General features: G+C 33.5%; 3 protein-coding genes and 1 non-coding gene across 5 annotated transcripts; 3 read left to right on the plus strand and 1 right to left on the minus strand.

The window, feature by feature from the left end:
• Nucleotides 1-7,558: 7,558 nt before the first annotated feature.
• LOC130749868 (F-box/kelch-repeat protein At3g06240-like) lies at nt 7,559-8,695 on the plus strand. The gene has a single exon (XM_057603230.1). It carries the CDS (start codon nt 7,559-7,561, stop codon nt 8,693-8,695), a length of 1,137 nt encoding a protein of 378 aa, XP_057459213.1.
• A 2,713-nt stretch (nt 8,696-11,408) lies between these two features.
• LOC130749871 (F-box/kelch-repeat protein At3g23880-like) lies at nt 11,409-12,704 on the plus strand. The gene has a single exon (XM_057603234.1). The coding sequence runs from the start codon at nt 11,409-11,411 to the stop codon at nt 12,702-12,704; it is 1,296 nt and encodes a 431-aa protein (XP_057459217.1).
• A 5,295-nt stretch (nt 12,705-17,999) lies between these two features.
• Nucleotides 18,000-23,281, plus strand: LOC130748026 (E3 ubiquitin-protein ligase At1g63170-like). 2 transcript variants are annotated; one of them, XM_057601113.1, is made up of 5 exons: nt 18,000-18,185; nt 18,456-19,402; nt 21,095-21,220; nt 21,307-21,601; nt 22,343-23,281. In XM_057601113.1, exons 2-5 carry the CDS (start codon nt 18,741-18,743, stop codon nt 22,505-22,507), a joined length of 1,248 nt encoding a protein of 415 aa, XP_057457096.1. In that variant the 5' UTR covers nt 18,000-18,185; nt 18,456-18,740; the 3' UTR covers nt 22,508-23,281. The 2 variants fall into 2 exon arrangements, with proteins under 2 accessions (XP_057457096.1, XP_057457097.1); XM_057601114.1 differs by having other exon boundaries at nt 18,565-19,402.
• A 1,066-nt stretch (nt 23,282-24,347) lies between these two features.
• TRNAD-GUC (transfer RNA aspartic acid (anticodon GUC)) lies at nt 24,348-24,419 on the minus strand. Its single transcript has one exon. It is a non-coding gene; the product is annotated as a tRNA-Asp (tRNA).
• Between the last annotated feature and the right edge of the window lie 393 nt (nt 24,420-24,812).

Raw genomic sequence — 24,812 nt, forward strand, 5'->3', positions numbered from 1 at the left:
CCAGAGATGGTGCCCTTCTTGCATCAAGGGGCGATGGATGAATAATGAAATTGAATGAGAATGGAAAAGTGTTAAAGCAACACAGAGATGATGGGCTGAAGGACAGTCACTTTTCACATCATTATATGCATAGAGAGAGTTTGCTACCACTCCCTTAGTTGGTGGAAGGAAATATCTCAAGAAGCAAATGTAAGAGAAAAGTTATTATGCAATCTTCCTTGCACGTTGTGGGAATGGTTCACCTAACCTTCGATCCTAGTTCTCTGCTGGTTTTTCAGGTTATGTTTATAGTTGTTGTAGGTTGGTGGAATCGTCCCTGCTCTTGTGGGCCCTTTGTTGTTGTGCGTCGATGCTTCACCTTTCAGACTTGAAGTTTTCCTTGCCTCTGTCCTGCCTATCGAGTTACTGTAGTTGTTGGTTGTGTTTGTATGTGTGTGTTTGTTGTTATTGTTTTTCTTTTGCTGTTTTCCTGCTCTTTTGTTTTTCTGGGCTCACTAGGGAGAGCCTTGTTCCCTAGCGTTTGTTTCATCAATAATATTTCCTTCAGTTTCTATTTTTTTTTTCTTAATCCTTTCTCTAGTAGGCTGCTTGTTATGGGCAAGACCTCTGCTCAATTCTCTTTAGTGGTTGATCTGGGCCCAATTCAGTTTGAATAATAGTTTGTTCACACATTTTTTTCATCTCCACCTTAATCACGTAGGCAGATAAGAGAGAGAAATGAGTGATGTGATATGTGATATAATAGAAAATGTAGAGAGAGATAAGAAAAAAAAGAGTGAAAATGATATGGAAGAGAAAATGATGTGTGAGTGAATCATTAATCAGTAAGTTGTTTGGGGATATTGCACATATATAAAGAAGTTAATTTAAAGGGCGGGTTATTTGACAAAAAAAAGAGTGTGAGGGACTGAGAGGGAAACTCCCCTATGGGAAAGGCTTGCATAATTTTCTCTTACAACGCTTAAATGGGACTCAATTTTAGGCCTGGATTGTTGCATCAGTGGGTGTGGTGGTTTTGATAAAAAAATCAAGATAATGTTGTCAAGTTTTTTTTGGTGTTTGAAATGCTGGTTTTATCACACCTCTGCTTCTGCTTGTTGTTGCGTGGTGGCCATCCTGTTTAGCTGTTGTTATCTGTTTTGCTTGTGTCTACATAACACAAGTGGTGCCTTGATATCTCTGATTGGATCAAGAAAGGGAAGTTGTTGTTTCTTTCTTGTTGAGTTACTGTTGGACTCATTAATTACATTTGACGCTTTTGATCCACTGCCCTGTTTTCTTCATCGCAATTGGTCTTTTATGACGATAGGAATTTTTGTTGTAGTTTACTTTGGCTTTTTGTTTGTTGTAGTTCCATTTTGGATCTTTGCCACCTCCTTCTTATAATTGTAGGAGTGAATTGTACATGATCATGAGTTTATTATTCAATAAAGCATTCTGCTTTAATTTTTTTAAAAAAATTGTGTTAAAGTTGGGTTGGATGTGAAAGAGTCTTCAATTTTGGATCTTTAAAGAAAAAGGAACAAAAACATGAGAACTAAAAGTATTGTGATCTCATGGTACTAGGAGGATGTCTCGGTTTCCATTACTAGAGTGTACATTACGAGGGGGAAATGATGTTCGTGATCAGATATGGGGTATGGGGCATGAAATGTTTTGTTCTGCGGCGTAACATGAGAGTCAGGAAGATCCCCTCGTGACCCATATGCTTAACAAGAGATGGTGCTCTTGCATTGGGAAGATGGAAAAATAATGAAATTGAATCAGAATGGAAAAGTGTTAAAGCAACACAGAGTTGATGGGCTGAAGATCAGTAACTTACCACATCATTATATGTATAGAGAGAGTTTGCTACCACTCCCTTAATCAATACTGAAAGGAAATATCCCAAGAAGTAAATGTAAGACAAAAGTTATTATGCAATCTCCGTTAATTTTCTTAACCCTTTCTCTAGTTGCCATATGCTATGTACCATTCTAGACATTATTATAAATATTAAGTTTTAATTTTTTTTTGCAGGTGTTATGCCCAGAGGAGGTGGCATTAGCAGGTCTTGTGGATCAAATTTCTGCACAGAGACCCACTTGAGTGATACTATAGCTTACTTATCATGAAGAGATAATGGGTTTCATGGATTATGAGGGGTTTGGGGAAGGTGGATAGCTTGAATTCTGGCTATCTCGTGAAGCCTCCTCGCTGGTTGTGAATTGTGATGATTAAGTGGGTGTTTGCTTTCATTTTGGGGTTTAAGCCAATTCTGTTTTGGCTGCCCTTTATTTCTGTTTTGTGTTTCTTAGTAAGGTTGGTCTTTTGCTTATTTGTACCTGTTATCCTTATGCTATATATATTATATTTCTTTTTTCTAACAAAAGGCTTTAAACTTTTAGCATGGTTTTAAACTTTTTGTATGGTTTTGTTCTCATTTTGTTAGTTGTGTGCTTGAAAATAAAATTGAAACGTTTAGAAATTGAGTTGTTTTTGGTAAAGCATGGAATGCAAGAGTTTGACATTTGATTGGTTAAAAATTTAGTTCATTGCAATGATTTTGTAGTATATTTGAAAGCATATAGACCGTTTACGTGATCTAGCATTCCTTGACGGTGTTTGAACTTGTCGCCAAAGGAAATTAGAAAAGTTGATATAAATGATACAATGTTGAACTAACATCCTCCTCGTCCACCACAGATACACGCCTTTGGCTTGTTTTTGCACCCTTTTGGGAGGCCCCTCTTTGATCCTCTAGCCGACGAAATTTGATTCTTCTTAGGCCGCCCCCTCTTAGGCTTATAGGCTTTGATTATGCCCTAATAATCTCCTCGTCCTCCACAAGTAGGCCCTCCATCGCAAGGGATCCAAGCGGTGTATCTTTTTTTTTTTTTCGCTTTACCTTAGTTTAGTAGCATTTGTTACTGATTCAAATTTCTCAATAGCGACCACTAAGAGCATATTGAAGTGTCTTATGAACTTGCATTGAGGAACAATGTCTCATCCTCGAGTAATCGCTTGATTAGAGAATTACTTTGTTGATTTTTCTCAGCTTTTTTTTTATAAGCCAAAATTGCATTCAACTAGCACAAGGGGTACTAACCCGAATACAGAGGAGGGGAACTAGTCAAAGAAAGACTAGAACCCACAAGAGTACAGTTGATTTTTCTCGGCTGACTCACACAACTACCTAATCCTCTATTTGTTAACCAGTGGTTTGGATATTTTGTTAGATGTTTATTTGTTTTCACTAATAGTTATAAAAGTGCCACAAAGTTATACAAGAGATTGTGGAACACAATAGGAAAATTGTTTTTACATATGGTTTTTATGTAAATCCTGAAATCAAGTAAAAAAACATGTTATTACAATTAGGGTTGGTTAAAACACTAAAACCCAAAGAGAAAATAAATACCCTTTTGTTTTTAGTCGTAGAGGTGCCGAGTTCCTAAGAATAAGAATCTGCAATCCATGTTCCCGAATGATAGTTTAAGTGGTAAGAGTTAGACTATATATGAGTTGAGAATGTAAAGGTCCAAAGATTGATCACTAGAAGTTGTAATTTACTAATTTATCTTTTCGATGTACAAAAGAAAAACTGCAATCCATAAAAAAAAAAACCCAGCCAAGCATTTAGGTTTACTTCACACTAGTATTGAATCTGTGTAATGCAAAGATGGAGAACGAAGGGCACGAATGTATAATTTAAAGATAAATTAACATATATACATCATAAAAACATTGAAAAATAATTAAATCAAATCATACTAAAAAACATCTTTGTAAACTACATTCGTTGTTGTTGAACATGTTTTTTCTTCATTATCAAGTGCAAGAATCTTCAACCATTGTTTGCTTGTCACGCCTTACGACAGTAGTCTTTTTGAAATTGAGTTTATAATTATGCTTTGTAGCCCTATATTGGCCGGTATTTGTACCTATGCCAAAATTTCGAAATTGATAAACATTCTCTTCTTGCAAATATTTGTCAAAAGATTTTACAACGTTATTGTCAATGGAAGCTTGAATTTTATCACCCTAAAAAAATGAAAAAAAAAATATTATAAGGAAATTGAGGAAACTGTAAAAACAATTTTTCTAAGAAAAAATAGAAAAATAACGGAAAGAGTGTCAAAACAACATTTGCATCAAGTAGAACCATGTCTATAATATGAGACATTGAAATTCTTAAATCTTGGAATAGGCCAAAGCCAAATCATTTTTGCTATGAGTTTCACATCTTTTCCAGGTTTGATGCTTTTGATATTTTTACATAAAAAAGCCATTGATAGAAAAACCAAGTTGCAAAAGAACGATAGAATAAATAAACTGATGAAAGAAAACTTGTTTGATAACTATCCTAGTGTACTTGTGTATTTATAATACCTTGATAGCAAAATATTTTTCTTTGTGAAATAGATAGAAAAGTTACTTTTTTTTCTTCTAATCCTAGTTACATTCTAATTCCTTTTTTTTCTAATTTGTTATACTTTTAATCAATATACCAAAATCATTTTAATCTTTTCATATGTATATACGAAAACATAAAATTCAGACTTTTCGAGCTCATTTTTTTCTAATCCTAGTTACATTCTATTTTTTTTTCAAATTTGTTATGCTTTGAATTAATATATCAAAATTATTTTAATCCTCCAGATATATACACGAAAAGTTAAATACAAAATATTTGAGTTAATTTTCAAATCAATCATTTAAAACTATTTGATATCAAATTTTTCTATGTCATTTTGAATGTAAAATGAATACATTTTTTATTTTTTAATATAAAAAATAGGGTTACCCTAAAAAATAATCATAATCAATAAAAAAACTTTGTATCTTTTTTTCTTCATCGAGAAATGAAGATATTATATAATAATAGAAGTCGAGTACAAAATAAGAAGCAGAGTTTGAACCACTACAAAAAAACAGAAAAAAGTCACAATTGACTTTTATTAAATATTATAATATCATTAATAACCATTAAATGCAATATTAATACATCAATTATTTTCAAAAAAAATTACAATTGAATTTTTTTTTTCTAGAAATGAAGATATTATATAATAACAGAAGTCTAATACTCCCTCCGTTCCTTATTATAAGGCAACTTTTGAGTGTTTTTTTTTGTTCGTAAATATAAGTTCATTTACAATATCAATGAAGCATTAATTATTTTTTTTCAAAACTATCATCATTTTTAATATGAAAGAGACAATGAGATTTAGAAATAATAACTTGGAGAGAGAAATTTGTAAGAAATTAAATAAGGGTAATCTAGGAAAGTGAATAAATTCTTTTACAAATTTATTGCTTGTAACTAATTTCCTTAATCTAAGAGAATTAGGTAAAATAGGCTTATATATAGGAATAGAGGGAGTACAAAATAAGAAGCAGAGTTTGAAAAAAGTCACAATTGACTTTTATTAATTATTATAATCTCATTAATAACCATTAAATGCAATATTAATACGTTAATTATTTTTAAAAAAAATTTACAATTGACGTTTGTTAATTATTTTAATATATTTGGTAGCATTAAATGCAATTCTAATACATTAAATATTAGAAAAAAAGTATCTTAATAATAGAAAAGTCACAATTGACTTTTATTAATTATTATAATATCCTTAATAACCATTAAATACAATATTAATACATTAATTATTTTCAAAAAAAATTACAATTGACGTTTGTTAATTATTTTAATATATTTGATAGCATTAAATGCAATTCTAATACATTAAATATTAAAAAAAAAGTATTTTAATAATATAAAAGTCACAATTGACTTTTATTAATTATTATATTGTCATTAATAACCATTAAATGCAATATTAATACATTAATTATTTTCAAAAAATTTATCATTGACTTTTTTAATTATTTTAATGTCAATGATAGCATTAAATGCAATAATAATACATTAATTATTTTTGTAAAACTTCATAATTTACTTTTATTAATTATTCTAATGTCATTAATAACCATTAATTAAAACAATATACAATAATTATTTTTGGAAATAGTCAATTGTGACTTTTGTTAGTTATTCTAATGTCATTAATAACCATTAAATGCAATATTAATATATTAATTATTTTCAAAAATATAAAATTATTTAATATTTAAATTACTGAAAAATAAAAAAATATAAATATGACGTCATCTACCTATTAATTATAGTATGAGAGAAAAAAAACTTATGAAAAAAGACATAAAATAAAGAGGTGACACTTGTCGGGATGACACCTCCAAACCATAAATGGTTCGTCATAATTGTACCATGCAATGGAAACACACACATTCTCGTTCTTCAATTTTTTTTTTGTAAATCAGAAAGATAAATTGCTCCCACCAGGAATTGATCCCTTGACCTCCCTCTACCCGACCCATATGTCCCCCATCTCCTACCACTTGAGCTATTTTTTATCAATTCTTCGTACTTGTTTATAATTAACTACCTTTCTTAATGGTATTCAATTTTCCAATGTAAACAAAAAACAATGTTTATCCGCTTATGCTAAAAATTTATTTGTGCTAAAAATGTATATTCACACAAAAAAAATATACAAATTATGAAATAATGTTTTTTTTTTACACCAGAAAGATAAATTGCACCCTTCAGGATTGATCATTGGACCTCCCCACCCAACTCATATGTCCCTTAGATCTTACCACTTGAGCTATCATTTGAGGATGAAAATAACGCTTTTAAATTATATATATTGAAATTAGTGAAAATAAATATTTTTAAATATCCATCATTACTTGAATTTCTTTTAAGTTCCTTTATTTTGCTCTTTTTGATATATTCGAGAGTTCAAGGTCAATTTTGAATTTAGTGATTAAAAAAGTTATAAAATATTTTGAGCAAAAAATTAAAAAATTTATGATTGGACAAAAATTAGTATTTATAACCCAGTAATACAGAAGCCATTGATTTTATGTAAGCTTCAAGATGATAAATTTATAATTAATTATGATTTAAAATAAAAAGAACTGAGATTAATTGGAATAATAATATCATAGTTATATGTTAAAAAATATTCATAGTAAAATTAAATTTCACTCAAAATAATTGAAAAGAAAGCTGTGGAGATTTGTAAACTCCAAAATTAATCTATCATAAATTTAATTATTTTTAATAGTATATAAAATTAATTAAATTGAAAAAATAGGAGTTTTTTGACAAAAAATTAGGAGATTACAACCGCAAAAAAAAAATTGGAAGGGAAAAAATACAATTAAGCGTAAATCCCATTAATTTTCTTAATAATAAAAATATTACTATTATAATAGTAAAAAAATTTGCTAGACTCATCATTTGACCCAATAATATTGATTAAGTCCAAACAACGCTTTTAAAGATTAATAATTAATGCAATATCTTCTATTATCAAATAACATCATATTTGTTTTAATTTACAATAATATGTTTTAATTTACAATAATATTCTTTTCAAATTTGTTACCATCCTAAGTATATATAAGAGGAGACATGTATCACCTCTAATCCATATCCTCTTTAGACTTCAGCCACATCTAATGAGTTAGAGAAGGAAGGAGAGCCATGGAGAACTCCACTCTCCCTGAGGAGTTGCTGGTAGAAATTCTCTTGAGGTTGCCAGTGAAGTCTGTCGTGCGTCTAAAATGCGTGTGCAAGTTATGGCTCTCCCTAATTTTCGATCCCCAATTCGCTAAATCTCATTTTGACCTAGCCGCTAAACCCACCCATCATGTTCTCACATCATTTAACAATGGATCCCAAATCACATCCCTGTCTTTTGAGGGATCACTAACTGATGTCTCTGACAAATTCCCACCCGCACCCTGTAAACTTGATGTTCCTCTCCCTTCTTACGGTCCTCATGCTCTTCGGCCTGTGGTTTGTTGTAGAGGGTTTGTGCTTTTAGCCAATGAGTACGGTCGTGATGTCACTGTCTGGAATCCAACAACTGGTACTCATAGGAAATTACCAGTCACCTATGATGATCGGACTCTCGTTGGTTTTGGGTATGACAAATCAACAGATGACTACTTGCTAGTTCTTATACGACAATATTATTGTAAGCAGTGCGTGCGCAGGCCTAAGATTATGAATTCGCATGTTCCGCATCCTCAAATTCAGGTTTTCTCATTGAAAGCCAATGCACCATCCTTGATTTCTGGTTTTAAATTTGATTTTAAATACGAACCTCCTAATACGGAGGGGTTGTTCTTGAATCAGTCTATTCACTGGTTGGTTGAATCTAACGCCACAAACATTCCGCTAATTGTTGCCTTTGATTTGATAGATAGAAGTTTAACGGAGATTCCTCTATCAATTGATTGTGTCGAATTGTGGCATTGTAAAGATCATTGTTATCTCAAGGTACTAGGAGGATGTCTCAGTCTCCACTACTTGGGTTTCCAGTACGAGGGTGGAGATGGTATTCGTGATCAGATATGGGTCATGAAAGAATATAAAGTTCCTTCTTCTTGGATTAAATGTTTTGTTCTGCAGGGTAACATTAGTGATAGGAAGAACCACTCGTGGCCCATATGCTTATCAAGAGATGGTGCTCTTCTTGCATCAAGGAGAGATGGAAGAATAATGAAATTGAATGACAATGGAGAAGTGTTAAAGCAACATAGAGATGATGGGCTGAAGAACAATCACTTTCCACATCATCATATGTATAGAGAGAGTTTTCTACCACTCCCTTAATTGGTGGAAGGAAATATCCCAAGAAGCGAACACAAGAGAAAAGTTATTATGCAATCTTCCTTACACTTTGTGGGAAAATTCGCTAACCTTCTATCCTAGTTCCCTGCTGGTTTTTCTGGTTATGTTTGCTGTTGTTGTAGGTTGGTGGAATCATCCCTGCTCTCCTGGGCCCTTTACTGTTGTGCACTGATGCTTCACCTTTCAGACTTGAAGCTTTCCTTGTCTTTGTCCTGCCGAGTTACTGTAGTTGTTGGTTGTGTTTTTATCTGTGTGTTTGTTGTTATTGTTTTTCTTTTGTTGTTTTCCTGCTCTTTTGTTTTTCTGGGCTCACTAGGGAGAGCCTTGTTCCCTAGCGTTTGTTTCATCAATAATATTTCCTTCATTTTCTATTTTTTTTCATAATCCTTTCTCTAGTTTCCACATGCTATTTACCATCCTAGACATTATTATAAATATTAGTTTTAAACGTTTTGTATGGTTTTGTAATCAAACAGGTGGCCTCTTCAGGTGGTTCTCATTTTGTTAGTTGTGTCCTTTGAAAAAAATTTGAAATGTTTAAAACTTAGTTGTTTTGGTAAACTGGGAAATGCAGAGTTTGACATTTGATTGGTTAAATATTTAGTTTTTTGCAAATGATTTTGTAGTATGTTTGAATGCATGTAGAAAGTTTGTGTTCAATTCGGTATATTTGTGGCAATAGTACACTTTTTCTCTACTCTGAGGGAAAATCTCTTGTAAAAGTCTCTTTTACACTTTGTTTGGTAGAATAGAAAGAGATAGAGAAGAGAGAGTAGAGAAGAGAGAAGTTGAGTAGAGAGAAATATGTGAAAAATATAGTAGATTTGTTGATTTTTTGGTATGATAGAGATGGAAGAGAGATGAGAGAAAGAATGAGGTGGATAATATAAAATAAAAAACTAAAAAATTTAATTTTTAGAAAAAAGACTATGATGTCCAGCAAAAGAAAAAAAAATTACAACTTTCAATGGCCTTGGAGAGAGAGAAGACAAGGACAAAATAGGAAACATCATCCACATGCTATCTCTTCTCAAATTGGAGAGAGAAAAAAAAGGAGTGGGGCCCGCGTTAAAAAGCTCTCTCTTCACTAGAGATGTAGCTACCAAACAAGGGTGGTTTGTGCATCTCTTCTCTATCTCTCTCTCCCCTATCTCTCTCTTGCCAAACTCTCTTCAAACAAATATAGTGGGTCAATTACGCACATACCTCACCGGCCGAGGATACAGTTGTGCGAGATTTCTGGTTTGGATCATGGGTCAGGCTGTGGTAGTAGGCTGCTTGTTTCTCTTTAGTGGTTGATCTGGGTCCAATTCAGTTTGAATAATAGTTTGTTTACACACCTTTTTCCACGTCCACCTTCATCAAATAGGAAGAAAATAGAGAAAAATGAGTGATGTGATAGATGATATTATAGAAAAATGTAGAGAAAGATAGGATGAAAAAAGAGTGAAAATGAGATGGAATAAGTAATTGAAGGTTTTATTAGGCATATTTAGTCACACATGTCAAGATCCTAAGTAACCATACTCGATGACAATAGGAGAAAGGTTATCTCAAGTTGGGCTAAGTTATTGGGCTTTGAATTCAGAGGTAGCTTGTTTGGGGATATCACACATATAAAAGATTTCGAAAAGAAATTTGAATTCCAATATTTTAGTTATAAAAGATTTTGATACTAACCGTTTAAAAATTTATGATTGGATAACAATTAATATTTATAATCCAGTAATACATAATCCATTGATTTTATGCAAGCAGGATGATAACATTTATTTATTATAATTTAAAATAAAAAATTGAGATTAGTTGAAATAAATAATATCATTATTATAGTTTCAAAAAATTAATATCATAGTATCGTATCTTATACTATAATTGCTGCCTTATGGCTTCTCTCTTTGAAACTATACAAAACATCAATCCTTAGAAGGATGCGAGTCTCATAGCCAGAGTCATTACACTTTGGTCTATTCCGGGTTGTAAGAATTCTAATGTCCCATATATTCCGTAGATGGTTCTGCTTGATGCAAACGTTGATTTTACTCTTTTTTATTCAAACCGAATCTCCAAACATCTCTTCACAATTCAGAAGTTAGTAGAGAATTAGAAGAAAAAAGTTGAAGAAAGAATGATAATTTATAATTTAAGTAATACTCTATTTTAAAAGAAAATATTTTATCGAATAATAATAATAATAACAATTTATAAAATATTTCATTGGAAAATAAATAAGATAACTTTTTTCTTTCTTAAAATCTCATCTCTTATTTGGTCAAATTTGTATATATAAAAATATTTGATTGATTTTTTTTATCTTATTTAGATAAAAAAATTATTCTTCATGATCATATATTTTTTTATCAAGGCTTATTTACCACAATCAAGACAGGGCTTTCTGTAATTAGGATTGTATAAACATGATTCACACAAGGATTTCTTGATTGGATAGAGATTGAGCAAGTTTGAAACTAAATAATCCCCGAAGCATAGATCATTAGAACCACATGGAGATTTTCAAGTTTCAAAAAAAAAATTTAACGTCTTCAATCTTCATGATCATATTTGATCAATTCTTAAAATTTAAAAATAAAGATAACTTGAAATTAATCATTTATTTCCTTTAAATTTTGATTTATTAAAAACAATGAAGAATAATTGAGGAGCTAACAAATTTATTTAAACCCTACATAATAAGATGAGAGACTATATTCTCAACCCTAATCCTTATTTCTCTTCATGCAATTTAACGGCACTCACCTCACGTGAGAAAGAAAGAAGGAAGAAAAGGATGGAGAACTTCACTCTGCCCCAGGAGTTGGTGCTGGAGATTATGTTGAGGTTGCCGGTTAGATCTCTTGTGCGTTTCAAATGCGTGTGTAAGTCATGGCTCTCCCTAATATCCGATCCTGAATTCGGTAAATCTCATTTTGACCTAGCTGCTGCACCCACTCATCGCCTTCTTCAAACATATAGTACTGGTTCTCAAATCATATCCCTGGCTTTTGAGGAATCACTTACCGACAACTCTGCTATTGTGCATCTCGAATTTCCGCCAACACCACCACAAAGAGATCCTCGTTATACTATAATTCACGTCCCTCACCTCTCTAAGCATGGTCTTCAACCTGTTGGTTATTGTAGAGGGATCATGCTCTTAGCCAATAGGCACAGTGATTTTGTTATATGGAATCCATCAACTGGTATTCATAGGCAAATATCACTCTCTTATAATGAGCTCGATCCATCTCTCCCAAATTATACAAAATATAGTAACAGTGAAGGAGTGTTTGTACTTAATATTCTGCATGGTTTTGGGTATGATGAATCAACTGATGACTACTTGCTAGTTCTTATACGACAATCATATTCGTGTAAGTACATTGCAAAGATGTTTTCTGCCGTGGTTAAGAATCTGCATCCTAGAATTCAGGTTTTCTCATTGAAAACCAATGCGCCCTCCTTTATTTACGACCTTGATTTTAAATATGAGGCTGCTTTTAATACCGGGTTGTTCTTGAATCAGTCTCTTCATTGGTTGGTTGAATCTAAGGCTTCTGGGCTTCCATTGGTTATTGCCTTTGATTTGATAGATAGAAGTTTATCAGAGATTCCTCTATCACTTGATTGTGCCGTATTGTATCTGTCTGAGGCTTATAGAGATCGTTGTCATCTCATGGTACTAGGAGGATGTCTCAGTCTCCATTACTACGGTAGAAGAGATGTTGCTGATGAGATATGGGTCATGAAAGAATATAAAGTGTCCTCTTCTTGGATGAAATCTTCTTTTGTTCTGCCGCGTAACATTAAGAACCGAGTTTCGCCCATATGCTTTACTAAAGATGGTGCACTTGTTGCATCAAGTGTCGATGGAACATTAGTGAAATTGAATGAGAAGGGAGAAGTGTTGGAGCAACACAGAGATGGGCTGAACAACAATTATTTTCCGAAATATCATTATATCTATAGAGAGAGTTTGCTACCACTCCCTTAGTGAAAGGAAATATCCCAAGAAGCAAAATGTAAGAGAAAAGTTATTATGCAATCTCCCCTAATTTTCTTAAGCTTTCTTTCAGATTTGAACTTTTTGTATGGTTTTGTAATCACACGGCACAGGTGGCCTGTTCATTGGTACAAGGAATAGAAGTTGCGATATTTATTTAACTTATTGAATGCCTTTTCACATCGGTTCTCATTTTGTTAGTTGTGTCCTTTGACAAAAAAATTGAAATGTTCAACATTTAGGTGAATTAATATGCAGATTATACTCTTGTTTAAGTATGGATCGCTCTGCAAATTACTCTTTGCAGAACTATCTTGTCCTCAGTCTCTTTTCCTGTTGCATCTTTTGGCCTTAGTCTTCTTTTATTTTGAAATTGATTGTAAATGTAGGTTCCTAATTTCAGTTAAACTCTTGTGGAAGTTGATGGAACAAGTTGATCTTATACCTCCAAGCATCCAACATTCTACATGACACTGGCCGCGTCATTAGCTGCGCACTAGGGAGCAACATCCATGGCTGCATTTCAAGTCTGTCTGCAAAATTTGTTAGCAGTGTCTCTTCTTGCTGATGGTCTTGCTGTTGCAGGACATAAAAGATATGATTGCAATGTCAATTAAACACCTTGTTGTGTTGATTCATGATGGTTTCATGGGATTGTTAATTACTTGTTGGTTTCACATTAGAAATTATCACACTATGCTGAACTCACAGCTTGATGTCTAGAAAACAACATGCTGTATCACATTTTCTTTATCATTGTATGAGATTTACATATTATTATATGCAAGTTGCTTAAGCAGAGAGCTTTCTTCTAACCATGTGCTTTGTATATAATATTGAAAGAAGGAGAGGAAAATCCTGAAAATTATTTCCAACAGCTTCATGCTCTCTTACTTTAACTCTTTTCTTGATTTCCTTCATTGAGTTTAACTCATTCTGCTAATAGAGGAAAATCTAACTTGAAGGAGAGAAATTATTTTGTCATATAACCATACGTTAGTAGTAACACAAATCATTAGACCATAATTAATTTCTCACTGAGAAAAAACAACAATAAAAGAAAACAAAAAATTAAAATAAAAAATACCTATGATAAATCGTACCTACATGTAAAGGAAATCATTCCTGCAAATGTCAATGAGCATAAGAAGCACAAGAAATGTGAGTAACAAAGCAGTAACATACGGCTAAGATTGAAAGGCACGGATGACCAAGATTTAATCATAACTAATCACATTAAGATTTACTGAATTCAATTCAGTGGCGGATCTAGGACCCCGGGGTCAGGGGGTTCAAAATTTTTAAATGAACACATCGATAAAAATATAATTAAAAACAACTTTAATATGTTTATACATCAGAAAGTATACAAGTCATAGTTGATACAAATAAGTAGGTTTTTGGTGCAAATAGGTGCAAAACTTAGTCTACTAGTATAATTTAAAATTTTCAGGGGGTTCAAAAAAAATTATATAGGGAAATAAGGGCAATTTTTTTTTTGTTCAGGGGGTTCAGTTGAACCCCCTCTGAACTCAAGGTAGATCCACCCCTGACTGAATTACTCATAGTGAGAATCTAGTTCATGTACAATGATATATAGAAGTATAAAATCTCCCTTAAGGCTGCAAAAACTTGCCCTTTATATAATATATATAGATAGATTACAGCATATAGAAACAATGTGCACACTATGAAGCCGTGATTGCTTATGTTTCTGGTGCGGTAGGGTGGTGGTGAATCCATTAATGAATTTTTGGTTTGATCCCTCTCTCTCTCTTTAACTCCTCATAAGAGATTCATCAATGGATTCACCACCAACGTACGGCACCATTAAAAATAAGATAAGGACATGTACGCCCGTAAACTTGACTTCATTGTCAAAATATCTTTCACATTCAAAGATAAAATTCATCTCTGGGAAATAGACATATTTATATTAATCTAATGCATGATGCAACAATATATAATCAATTTGTTTGTTTCCATGAGAATCTATTGAATGCTTGAAAGATTACAATTAGGAAAGGGCTGAATTTTTACAACTGAATACACCTGTATGTTAGATAGCTTTATATAAAGGTATCACAGGAAGGTGCTATCTGAAATCAAGGGATTTAAGAGATGATTGCAAGAAATTAGGGATTTGTTAGTACGATTCATAAGGAGAATTTGGAAGAATTCATAATGTTATAACCAGTTTTTTAATTGGTTTCGATTAATCAAAGGTTCAATTGTTCAAAGATGAATGTTAATAGAAGGATCTATTAACATATAAAGTTAGCTTATTAGAAAAATGTAATATAACAATGGAGAAGTGCTGGAGCATCATACATATGGGTTCAAGAACAATAAATTTCCAAAACATCTTTTTATGTATAGAGAGAGTTTACTACCACTTCCTTAGTGGAAGAAAATTTCCCAAGAAACAAGTGAAGACTTATTCTATATCCCATTCATCTTGCTTACCACATGCTAGCCAGAGGAGAATACTATGCAAAGATTCCTAATGTTCTTTTTTTTTTTTTTTTACAATAACTCCTAATGTTTCTGAGGTATTTGCTCTATATATGAATAATCTAATGTCTTATAGTTTTCAAATGTTATAATTCCTGAGGTATTTGCTTTGAGGTATAAGGTAATAAGCATGTTGGTTATCCATATGCATTAGCTCACTTAACTCATCAAAGGCTTCAGAAATATCAGAGTTTTTGTACAAATCAGTAAAACCAACCCCCAAACTAAGTTCTTGTGCTATAGATAAGAATTTTGCATAAAATGAATAAGAAGTCAGATTATATTCTGATGTGTTTCCTCAATGGGTTCAGCTCCACCATTCCATGACTTCCTCAATCAACATATGCATGCATTTTTCAAGTCCAACAAGTTTGAGCAATATAATTAACTAGTCTTTTAGTGCCAACCTATCTCCTCTATAAATATTAAATAGCTTAATTTTTTATGAGGAGATTAATGAAATGTATGGTTCAATCACTACTTTGAAAACAGAAAAACATAGCTTTTTTTTTCAACTCTAATAATCATTGATAATAGCTTCGTTTTCTCACCTTCCTGGGTCAGGCTTGATATTTGCTATTTTCTCTCTACAACTTAGTTAGCCGTGGATCCAAAATAATAACCAGTCATGTTTAGGCTTCATAGTGCATACCATCCTAAATTATATTTTGAAAATATTAAATACTTGTTTGGAAATTCTTCTACAATTGATTCTAAAATCAAAATCAATTCTACAAAGATGCTGCTTCTGAGTGTCTGAATGGATTCTGCGAAAAAATAAGTGGATCCAAGCATGCTATAACAGGGTAGTAAAATTAGATTAGGACTATAACCATAACGTGATCAAACTCCTTGGCACCTTGCTGAGAAAGCCAAGGTTTCCCTCACAGTCATTACACCAATATGAACATCATGTTCACTGATATATGCAGCAGTTCTCTGAGGGACAAACTCGTTCATTTTTCTTGCTAGCTAAGTAATATATGATGATATTGATATTTAAGGGAAATTTTATGCACCTGAAGAGTTTAATCAAGTTTTGCTTCCCACAAGAGCCTCAGCCTCAATATTCAAGTGCTCATATCGATTTTGGGGAGATGCTTTTATTCCTAATGCTTATGCTAATCTGCACTTTCCAGTGAAAGTTAAAAAGAATGTAGACACTAGACAACAACTTTCTTAGTTTATGTTGGATGAATTTCACAACTCTGTTATTTTTAATAAGGCTTCCTGTTGGTTTATTTCATTCTTGGATTGGATTATAACGAGGTTGAATCTTCTGGTTTGACTAGTAAACTTAACTTCAATGAGGTTAGTACTAAGTAAATGTCATCATCTAATCTATTCTCTTCTCAGATGTAACCAGCAATCAGCCTGTCTAAAACAAATTCAAATTTATGATGACTTACTTTATTATACACCCTTCACATATTACATTATATGTTCATATAGTATAAACTAAATTAAATTTTAAAAAATGTCTTACTTGCCATAGGCTTTGAGAACGGAGACCGGTGAAAGCTAAGAGGTTGGCGAACCTAGGTCGTCAATGACTATACACAGCTTTTCAACAAGTATTTATTATTTACTGCTAGATAAATTCGTCTGAAATCTGGCGATCAATTGTCGCGCCAAATTTTTTTTTTGAATTCAATCAAAAAAATAAAATAAAAAACTGTCGGTAATAACGCGTCAAAATTCCCCGCCAAATTATCAACTGTTTTGGTCGTTCATAATGGGCGTGCTAATTTTTCCCGCCAAATTACTGACGGTTTATGCATTTTAGTTTCTTTTTTATTATTTATTTGTGAAAATTCTTTTCCAACGGATTAGCCATCAATAATGGAGTTTCTTACTGACGGTTTTTTGCCATAAGTAAATCACCATATTCTTGCAGTGTAAGAACCAAAATTGTCGTAACGTCTCACTCCGACTTCCAAAGTTTCTTCTCTAGCCTCTTACGCATCTCCTATACTTCTCACCAAGTCTCTTTAAGTGTCTCTCTTAGTTTCTCCTAGTTCTGGTCCATTTTCCACTAAAAAACAACATTGCAACAAATCAGATCACTGAGCTGGTTTTCCTTGGCTCTCATCGCCCTGGCGCTGAGCGGCCCATGTGCCATGTCCTGAGCGCCCCTTAGTTGCATGGTACTGGATCCTTGTGAGGAGAAAAGGGGCTGAGCGCCCAACCACCCCAATATCTCAATTTTCACTTCAAAACTTGGATTTCCTTCAACCTTTTCCCTACGATCTAAAAAGCAGAATATCAGATATTAGCTATGGTTTTAAAATATATTTTTTTGAAACTGTTTTTCACTCTTTGAAATCTTACATTTTATTTCATAGCAAAAATTGAAATGTCTCCATTCCTATAGATAAAAAAAATCAATGAAAAATTCCTAATTTTTTATATGCCTATAATAATAATTGTTACTAATATTTATCTGATGGTGTCTTCAAATGATAGCTAAGTGATAAGAGTTGATGAACATATGAGTTGACCGGTTAAGAATGAGAGATCCAAGGATCAATCCTAACTCTGAAGGACTATAGTTTACCTTTGCGACCGATGTATCAACATGGCTATGATTTCTTTTTTGTTTCTTTCTTAATTTTAAACGAGATTCACGATGGCAAAATGACCCCACCAACACATATGATACGATTGAAGCTTAGCTTTCATGTCCCGTGAAGATTCTCAACCGTTGATCAAACGTTATTCTCATGGCATCACATCTTCTGATTTTAACGTTTCTTCTCTCTTTCTTTTCTCACACACTCACTCTCAGGCTCAGCTTCAGCTAGCTAGATATACATACTACTACGTGTTAACCATTGCTGACGTTTTATTTATTTTTTAATTTTTTATTTAAAGTTTAAACCTTTCTTTCATTTTTCTCTCTCTTTCTTTTGCGAAAATGGAAAATCTCCACAGTGAAGTTTCCGTGAACTGAATCAGGTGCATACTTTCTTCTCCACTCTCAAAATCTCAAACTTTTTCTAATGATATCATTGAAGTTTGTGTCTTTTTGAGGTTTAGTTCGATTTATCTTTGGTTTTGGTTGTCAAATGTTTTTTTTCTTGTCTGAATGTGTCAGAGAGACCCTTTTGTTCTGAACACACTATTGTTACCTAATTGTTTGTCAGACTAGATTTTAGCTCTTAATATCATGTTTTACCTGCTTAATCTGTGAATTTCCATGCTGAATTCAACTTTTTTTTGCATTAGATTCAAGTAGGAACAACAAGTCTTCATGTAATGATACTCAAGAATCAAAGCCTGCCTGCACTGTGAGATTTTAATGTATAGAGTTGTCTGTGTGTGGTTACCTAATCAGGATGGGAAGTTAATCCATTTCGAGGAGCGGTGCGAAGTTCTGCAAAGATCTTGGTTCATTTGTATATTGTAGCAGATTTATGTGTGGTTAGGAATCAAATAAGGAGAAGGTGCAGGTTGTTAGAAACCTTGTTAGTATCAATCTATGCTGTATTGCCATCTAGTTTGGGAATTTAGATGGATGTTACTTCTCTGAGTCCTAATAGCAACGCCCAAACCGACCAGCATCCTTTGCTGATGGAGCAGCCAGAAGCCCGTAGCGGCCGTCAGCATGTAATTGACATTGCAAGGAATGATGAAGCTTTATCCACATCGTCGCATACCGATCAACACTCTGAATTGCATGTACCACAGGACGAGGAACAACCAGCTGGGGGTACCCAAGATTCGACTCATCAAACATTATCGTCTACTGCATCCAGATTAAACTCTAGAAATTCCTCTTCGTTCCGAAGAGGTGAGGGGTACGGTCATCAAAGAAGGAGTCCATTAAATTCTGGACTGTGGATTTCTGTTGAGCTTTTTGTCACTGTGAGTCAGATCATAGCATCTATTGTGGTTTTGTCATTGTCCAGGAATGAAAATCCCCAAGCCCCATTGTTTGCTTGGGTTGTGGGTTATGCAGCTGGTTGTGTTGCCACACTTCCTATTCTATTTTGGCGTTTTCGAAACCGTTATCAAAGCACTGAACAACATACCTCTCAGCCATCTCAAGGATCTTCTGGAAGCAATCCTCCGGAGCGTACTTATACTTCCATCTATGTTTCTCATGAGGAGAATGGTCATGCTGCACAATCAGCAGCAAGAAACACTTTAATTCCCAGAGCCTTTACCTCTAGGTATTTTTTTAACCTTCACTTTTATTTCCTTGTCTTTTCTTTTTTTTTGGGGGGGGGGGGGGGAGGGGGTATTCACCTTTTGTTTTGATGAGTATTACATCTTTTCCCCTATTGATGTTATGATGTCCCTGATATTTTATATAGGATGCTGCATAACGAGGAAAAAGAATAATAGAAAATAAGTTTTCGTTATAGCAGGATGGATGATACATCTACATTATGGATGCGTTTCTTTTTGCCACCATTTTTCTTCTCGTATTCAAAACACTTTTATTTGCAGGTTTATTTGGTTTGTTTGTTGAACTTTTAAATATATTCGACCTTTTTTTTGGGATAAATTTTTTATCTATAATTCTCAAATAATCGCTTCAGGTGTTATTTGTTAATTGTCCATGCTGTGCATGCTTTATTAGTACATTATATTTTCCCAGCAAATAACCTTATTCTTACTCCATAAACATCATGGGTGGCAATGCCAATGGGATTGCCATTGAGCGGGGAAGTAAAATTGTCTTGATTAAAAGTGTCCAATATTTAACTCCAAAGAAGTCATTTGAGTTCATTTGTTTATTTACATTCTGTTTTGGGGTAGAGTGGGGGGTTGTATATGGATGCAAGCAGTACAGAACCCTGGGAAGGGGTAGGAGACGGACAACCACATCATAAGTTTTCCACTCCCATGCCACTAATCACTTTTTTAGACAAGGCTCCCTACATGACCATTGGGCTAACATGGCCTCAATTAATGCATAATATTGAAATATTATCTTCATCTTCTCAATTTTTTTAATTAAAACTCAGGCTCATGTAGTATCCATAACATGTGGCAGTAGACAGTAGTGGTAAAAGTATTATTATGGTTCGTTTTTTTGCGATAAGGTATTAGATTTAAAACAGACTTTCAGTAGTGACATTTCTTTTCACCAATGATGGTATTACCATGAATAGCATGTTTAGTTCCATGTTTGCAAGTGTCAGAATCAGTGTTATCAAATATCTGCCATGGCGGTTTGTTGCCTTTCCGCCATGGCCGATATCCCGCCATTATTTGTCATGTATGGCGGGATTTTGGCTTTCCGCCATCCGCATTTAACAACACTGGTCAGAATTGACTTTTCATTATCAGAATCATTTATAGGTGTTTGGATGTTTCCTTTTGCAATTTATTCTAGGCTTCTAGCTCTAAAATTAATTTTGGGATAAAGCTATAAACCCTATCTTCTGCAGTGGACATTATCAATTGTGGGATTTCATAGTTTGATTTGACTACATAAATGTATTCAAACATAAATCCTATCATAAATATATTCAAACATAAATCATTTCACCTTCAACTCACTTTTACCAAATCAATTATATCCACAATCAATTATGACAATGCTAATCCAAAGTTCCAAATACACACAAGAATTATTATTGCACCAGTTAAAGTACAAGACCTTGTTTCATGAAGTTATTGATGTTGAATTCCAGTCAGTACATAACCTTATCTAATTTTATATACGTTTGATAAATACACTGAGCAGAGGAACTTCTGGTTAAATTACTGGCTTGATTAAATATTTTGTGAGCTTCTTCTTGTTTTTGGTGAATAGGGGAGAAATGAAAACCTCTTGATGTTCAATCTGATTTTATCCTTGTTTATTCCAAAACTAGCACACTGAGCAGAAAAAATGTTTTGCTAAATTGCAGGCTCAATGGAATAGTAGACCATTTCAAGATGGCCTTGGATTGCTTCTTTGCAGTTTGGTTTGTTGTAGGAAATGTTTGGATCTTTGGAGGTCACACTTCTCCTTCTGATGCTCCCCAATTATATAGGTACCTGTCACACTGTTTTTGCACTACGTCTACCAGCATTTTAATTTCTCAAGCTTTTCAAATAATCTAGGCCTCATTGCTTGCAGGTTATGTATTGTGTTTCTTACCTTTAGCTGTATCGGATATGCTATGCCATTTATACTGTGTGCAACTATTTGCTGCTGCCTTCCTTGCATAATTTCTGTTTTGGGCATTCGGGAGGATTTTTCTCAAAATAGAGGAGCAACTGTAGAATCTATTAATGCTCTTCCAATCTACAAGTTCAAATTGAAGAACTATCAAAATGTTGATGATCATGATAACATCAATGCAGCTATAGATGAAGGTGGGATTTTAGCTGCCGGGACAGAAAAGGAGCGGATGATTTCCGGAGATGATGCTGTAAGTTTTATTGATGGCTATATTGTTTTGTAATTATAAACTGAAAATGTTAGCCTCAAGCCTATGCTTACACTCAACCAGAAGAGGAATGAATAATAAGTTATATATAAGGGCTTGTTTGACTTCTATCTTCATTCTCTGTTTTCAGCTTTCATTACAAAATTGTCACTTTGTTTTCAAAGAAGTATAGGAAATGTTGAAAACAAAACATGAAAATAGAAACCGCATGCCTTAAATAAATCTTACATAGTGTTTGATTGGAGGAGATAGGAGTGGAGGGTAAGGGAGGAGAAGGTTTTTTTTCTTTTTCTAATCTTGTTTGGTCAAGTTTTAGGAGGGGAGGGGGAGATGAATGGAAGGGGTCAGAACCCCTAATTCAATTTTGTCTCTCCTCCAAAAGTAGAGTGATTTGGAGGGAAAGTAATATATGACAAAATGTCCTTTCTCTTATTTTGAAATATAGAATTGTGTTTTTAATTATGGGTAGTAATAGTAAATTTGTTTCAAAATTCCCTCACTCTCCTCTTGAACCAAATAAGAAAGGGGTTACTTCCCTGCCTCCCCCCTCCCCTCCTCTTAACCAAACATGATAAGAATTGAAATTTCTCCTCCCTCTCCTATCCATTCCATCCATTAAAATCCCTCCATTTAAATTTATAGCTATAATTATGATTTATGCCCTTCCAAAATTTCTATGTTGCCTCTCTTTCAATGTAATAGCTTTTCTGAAATTTATTCCAGGTTTGTTGCATTTGCTTGGCAAAATATGCAGATGATGATGAGCTTAGGGAGTTACCATGCTCTCATGTCTTTCACGTGGGGTGTGTTGACAAATGGTTAAAGATAAATGCATCCTGCCCTCTTTGTAAAAGTGAAGTTGGTACAAGTATTGAAGAGTCACCTTAAGCCTGGGACTCCTGTCCTCATTAGATGAGGAATGGATTCCAACTCAGACAAAGTTTATCTTTGCTGATTGCACATATCCTTATAAAGCTGCAGCTTGCTTTTCAAGTTTACACCATCAAACCCTTGGATTATGCTTTGAAGGTGGGATCCGAAGAGATCCAAAGTTAGTTTGTGTATCTTAAGCATATCTGATGTACAAGGTGGTGGAAGGTTGAGAATGTGTTTTACCCTCCCTTGTCAAACACCCCCTCCCCTTTTCTCTTTCAACTCTGATATATTCGCATCCACTCACTTTCCCTTCTTATCTTTCTCTTCCTTTTCTATCACACCTCATCATATCTCTTACTTTTCTCTCTTCTATTTCTATCTCTTTCTTTTCTATAACACATCATAACTCTCACTCTTCTCTCCTCTATTTCTATCTCTTTGTAAATGTCAAGGTGGAATGGATGTGACAAAAGGGTTTTGATACATTCACACTCACTTTCTCTTATATCTCATCTTCATTCACTTTCTTCTTTTTCTATCACATTGTTTCTCATTTCTCTCTATTCCTATCTCTAGGTGAGTGGAATTGGGGTGTTAACAAAAATATTTCCAACAAAGATATTTCCTTTCTCTTTTCTACTTGTTTCCCAACCTCCCCACCGGTTCACATGCTCACGAAGTGTTGTTTTGTAGAAAAGGTTGTTTTAGATCTTCTTCGTTTGTGAGTTCTCCATGTGACCATGTGTATATATAACATAATTTAATTAAATGTTGATTTTTCTTGAATTTAAAATCGTAAAATAAGCTGGGAATATCCATAGAAATCAAGAAGTGTTTTTTCAAGCGCAGTTTGCCTTCATTGTAGTAACAATTATTACCTCTATTACTACCATCATCATCATCATGAGCAATACACAACTAGCTTGAACTAGGAGTTTATATTTTAGCATAAATGTCGAGTGTCTTGGTGTTGGACACCGACACTCTTACGAAACCAACACCTTCAATCCATAATGAAACCCCAACTCACCATCATCTCGTTCCAGCCACCAAAATCCTAAGTGAACCACTGCTCCACATTGAGCAGTATCATGACCTCCCCCAATATTGTGACTACCGAAACCACAATTGCAGCCCTTGAGACCTCCATCGTTTGTTTTGAAGCCACCGCAAGGTGATGGCTATGAACCAGGAGGATCTCAATTTGTTGTTGTTCTCGCCATAGGGGTTCATACTGATTAGGGTTTTGGGAGTGGTTAGGATCATATTTACATGTTGTACCCTTTAATCACAAAGTTCAATCATATCAACTGACCTAAAGAATATTCCTAGAGTATTATATTTAACAAATCGTAATTAAGGGTCCATGGCAAACCAAAATGTTATTGGTCCACCTATAATGACCAAGTTCTTAGAAAATACCTTGGCCTTGTCACTAGAAAATATCTTTAAATTCAATAAAAAGTTATTTAAAAAAGTGATTTTAAAGTTATGTAAATAATTAATTTTAAAAAATAGTTATGTAAACAAGTAAATTTTATGTAAAGTATAAGTTATTTTTCCTCGAATATAATCATAAAAGTCCTTTTATTTTAAATGATAGATATGATTTTTATATTATTTTTCAAGTGTAAAAATAACCAGAAAATTCACTTTCTGAATGGTTTTTTTTTTGGTCTCACACTTTCTGAATGTTTGAAATTATGGTTATCAAAACTTTTGTTTTTGGTCAAAAATTCATAGTTATTCTCTTCGACTCAACTTTGGATATCCCATAGAAAGCCCAATTTTACAATAAATTTCAACCCATATATGCGTCCAAAAAAAATTCCATCATACAAAAACACAAAAACGCCGTTGCCGGGGATCGAACCCGGGTCACCCGCGTGACAGGCGGGAATACTTACCACTATACTACAACGACCGTTTGTTGATGATTCAGACTAATAAATATATTTATATTTGACCATTCTAGGAAGTGTTCAACTCCGTACCCCAGTATAATAGAATTCTCTAAGGTCTAGCTTTATTCATTTTATTTTGTTGTGATGATAATAGATACTCTACTCTACCCATTAAAAACTCATTCCAATCACTTGTTTCATGTTTTTCCTCATTGAGAAGCATAAAAGAAATGTGGCTGCAGCACTTTTTTTGTCTACCATTCTTCCATGTTTTTCGTTGAGAAACTACTTGCTTTGTGCTTTTTTATCATATCAGCCATTTTTGTCTGCTTGTTGCATGCAGGTTCATTGGTATATCTTCGGCCACTTTAATTAGGACCTTTTCATGGTTATACCAACTTCACCAAAATGAA

Source organism: Lotus japonicus, chromosome 3 (genome assembly GCF_012489685.1).
Source record: "Lotus japonicus ecotype B-129 chromosome 3, LjGifu_v1.2".
Taxonomy (NCBI): Eukaryota; Viridiplantae; Streptophyta; class Magnoliopsida; order Fabales; family Fabaceae; genus Lotus; species Lotus japonicus.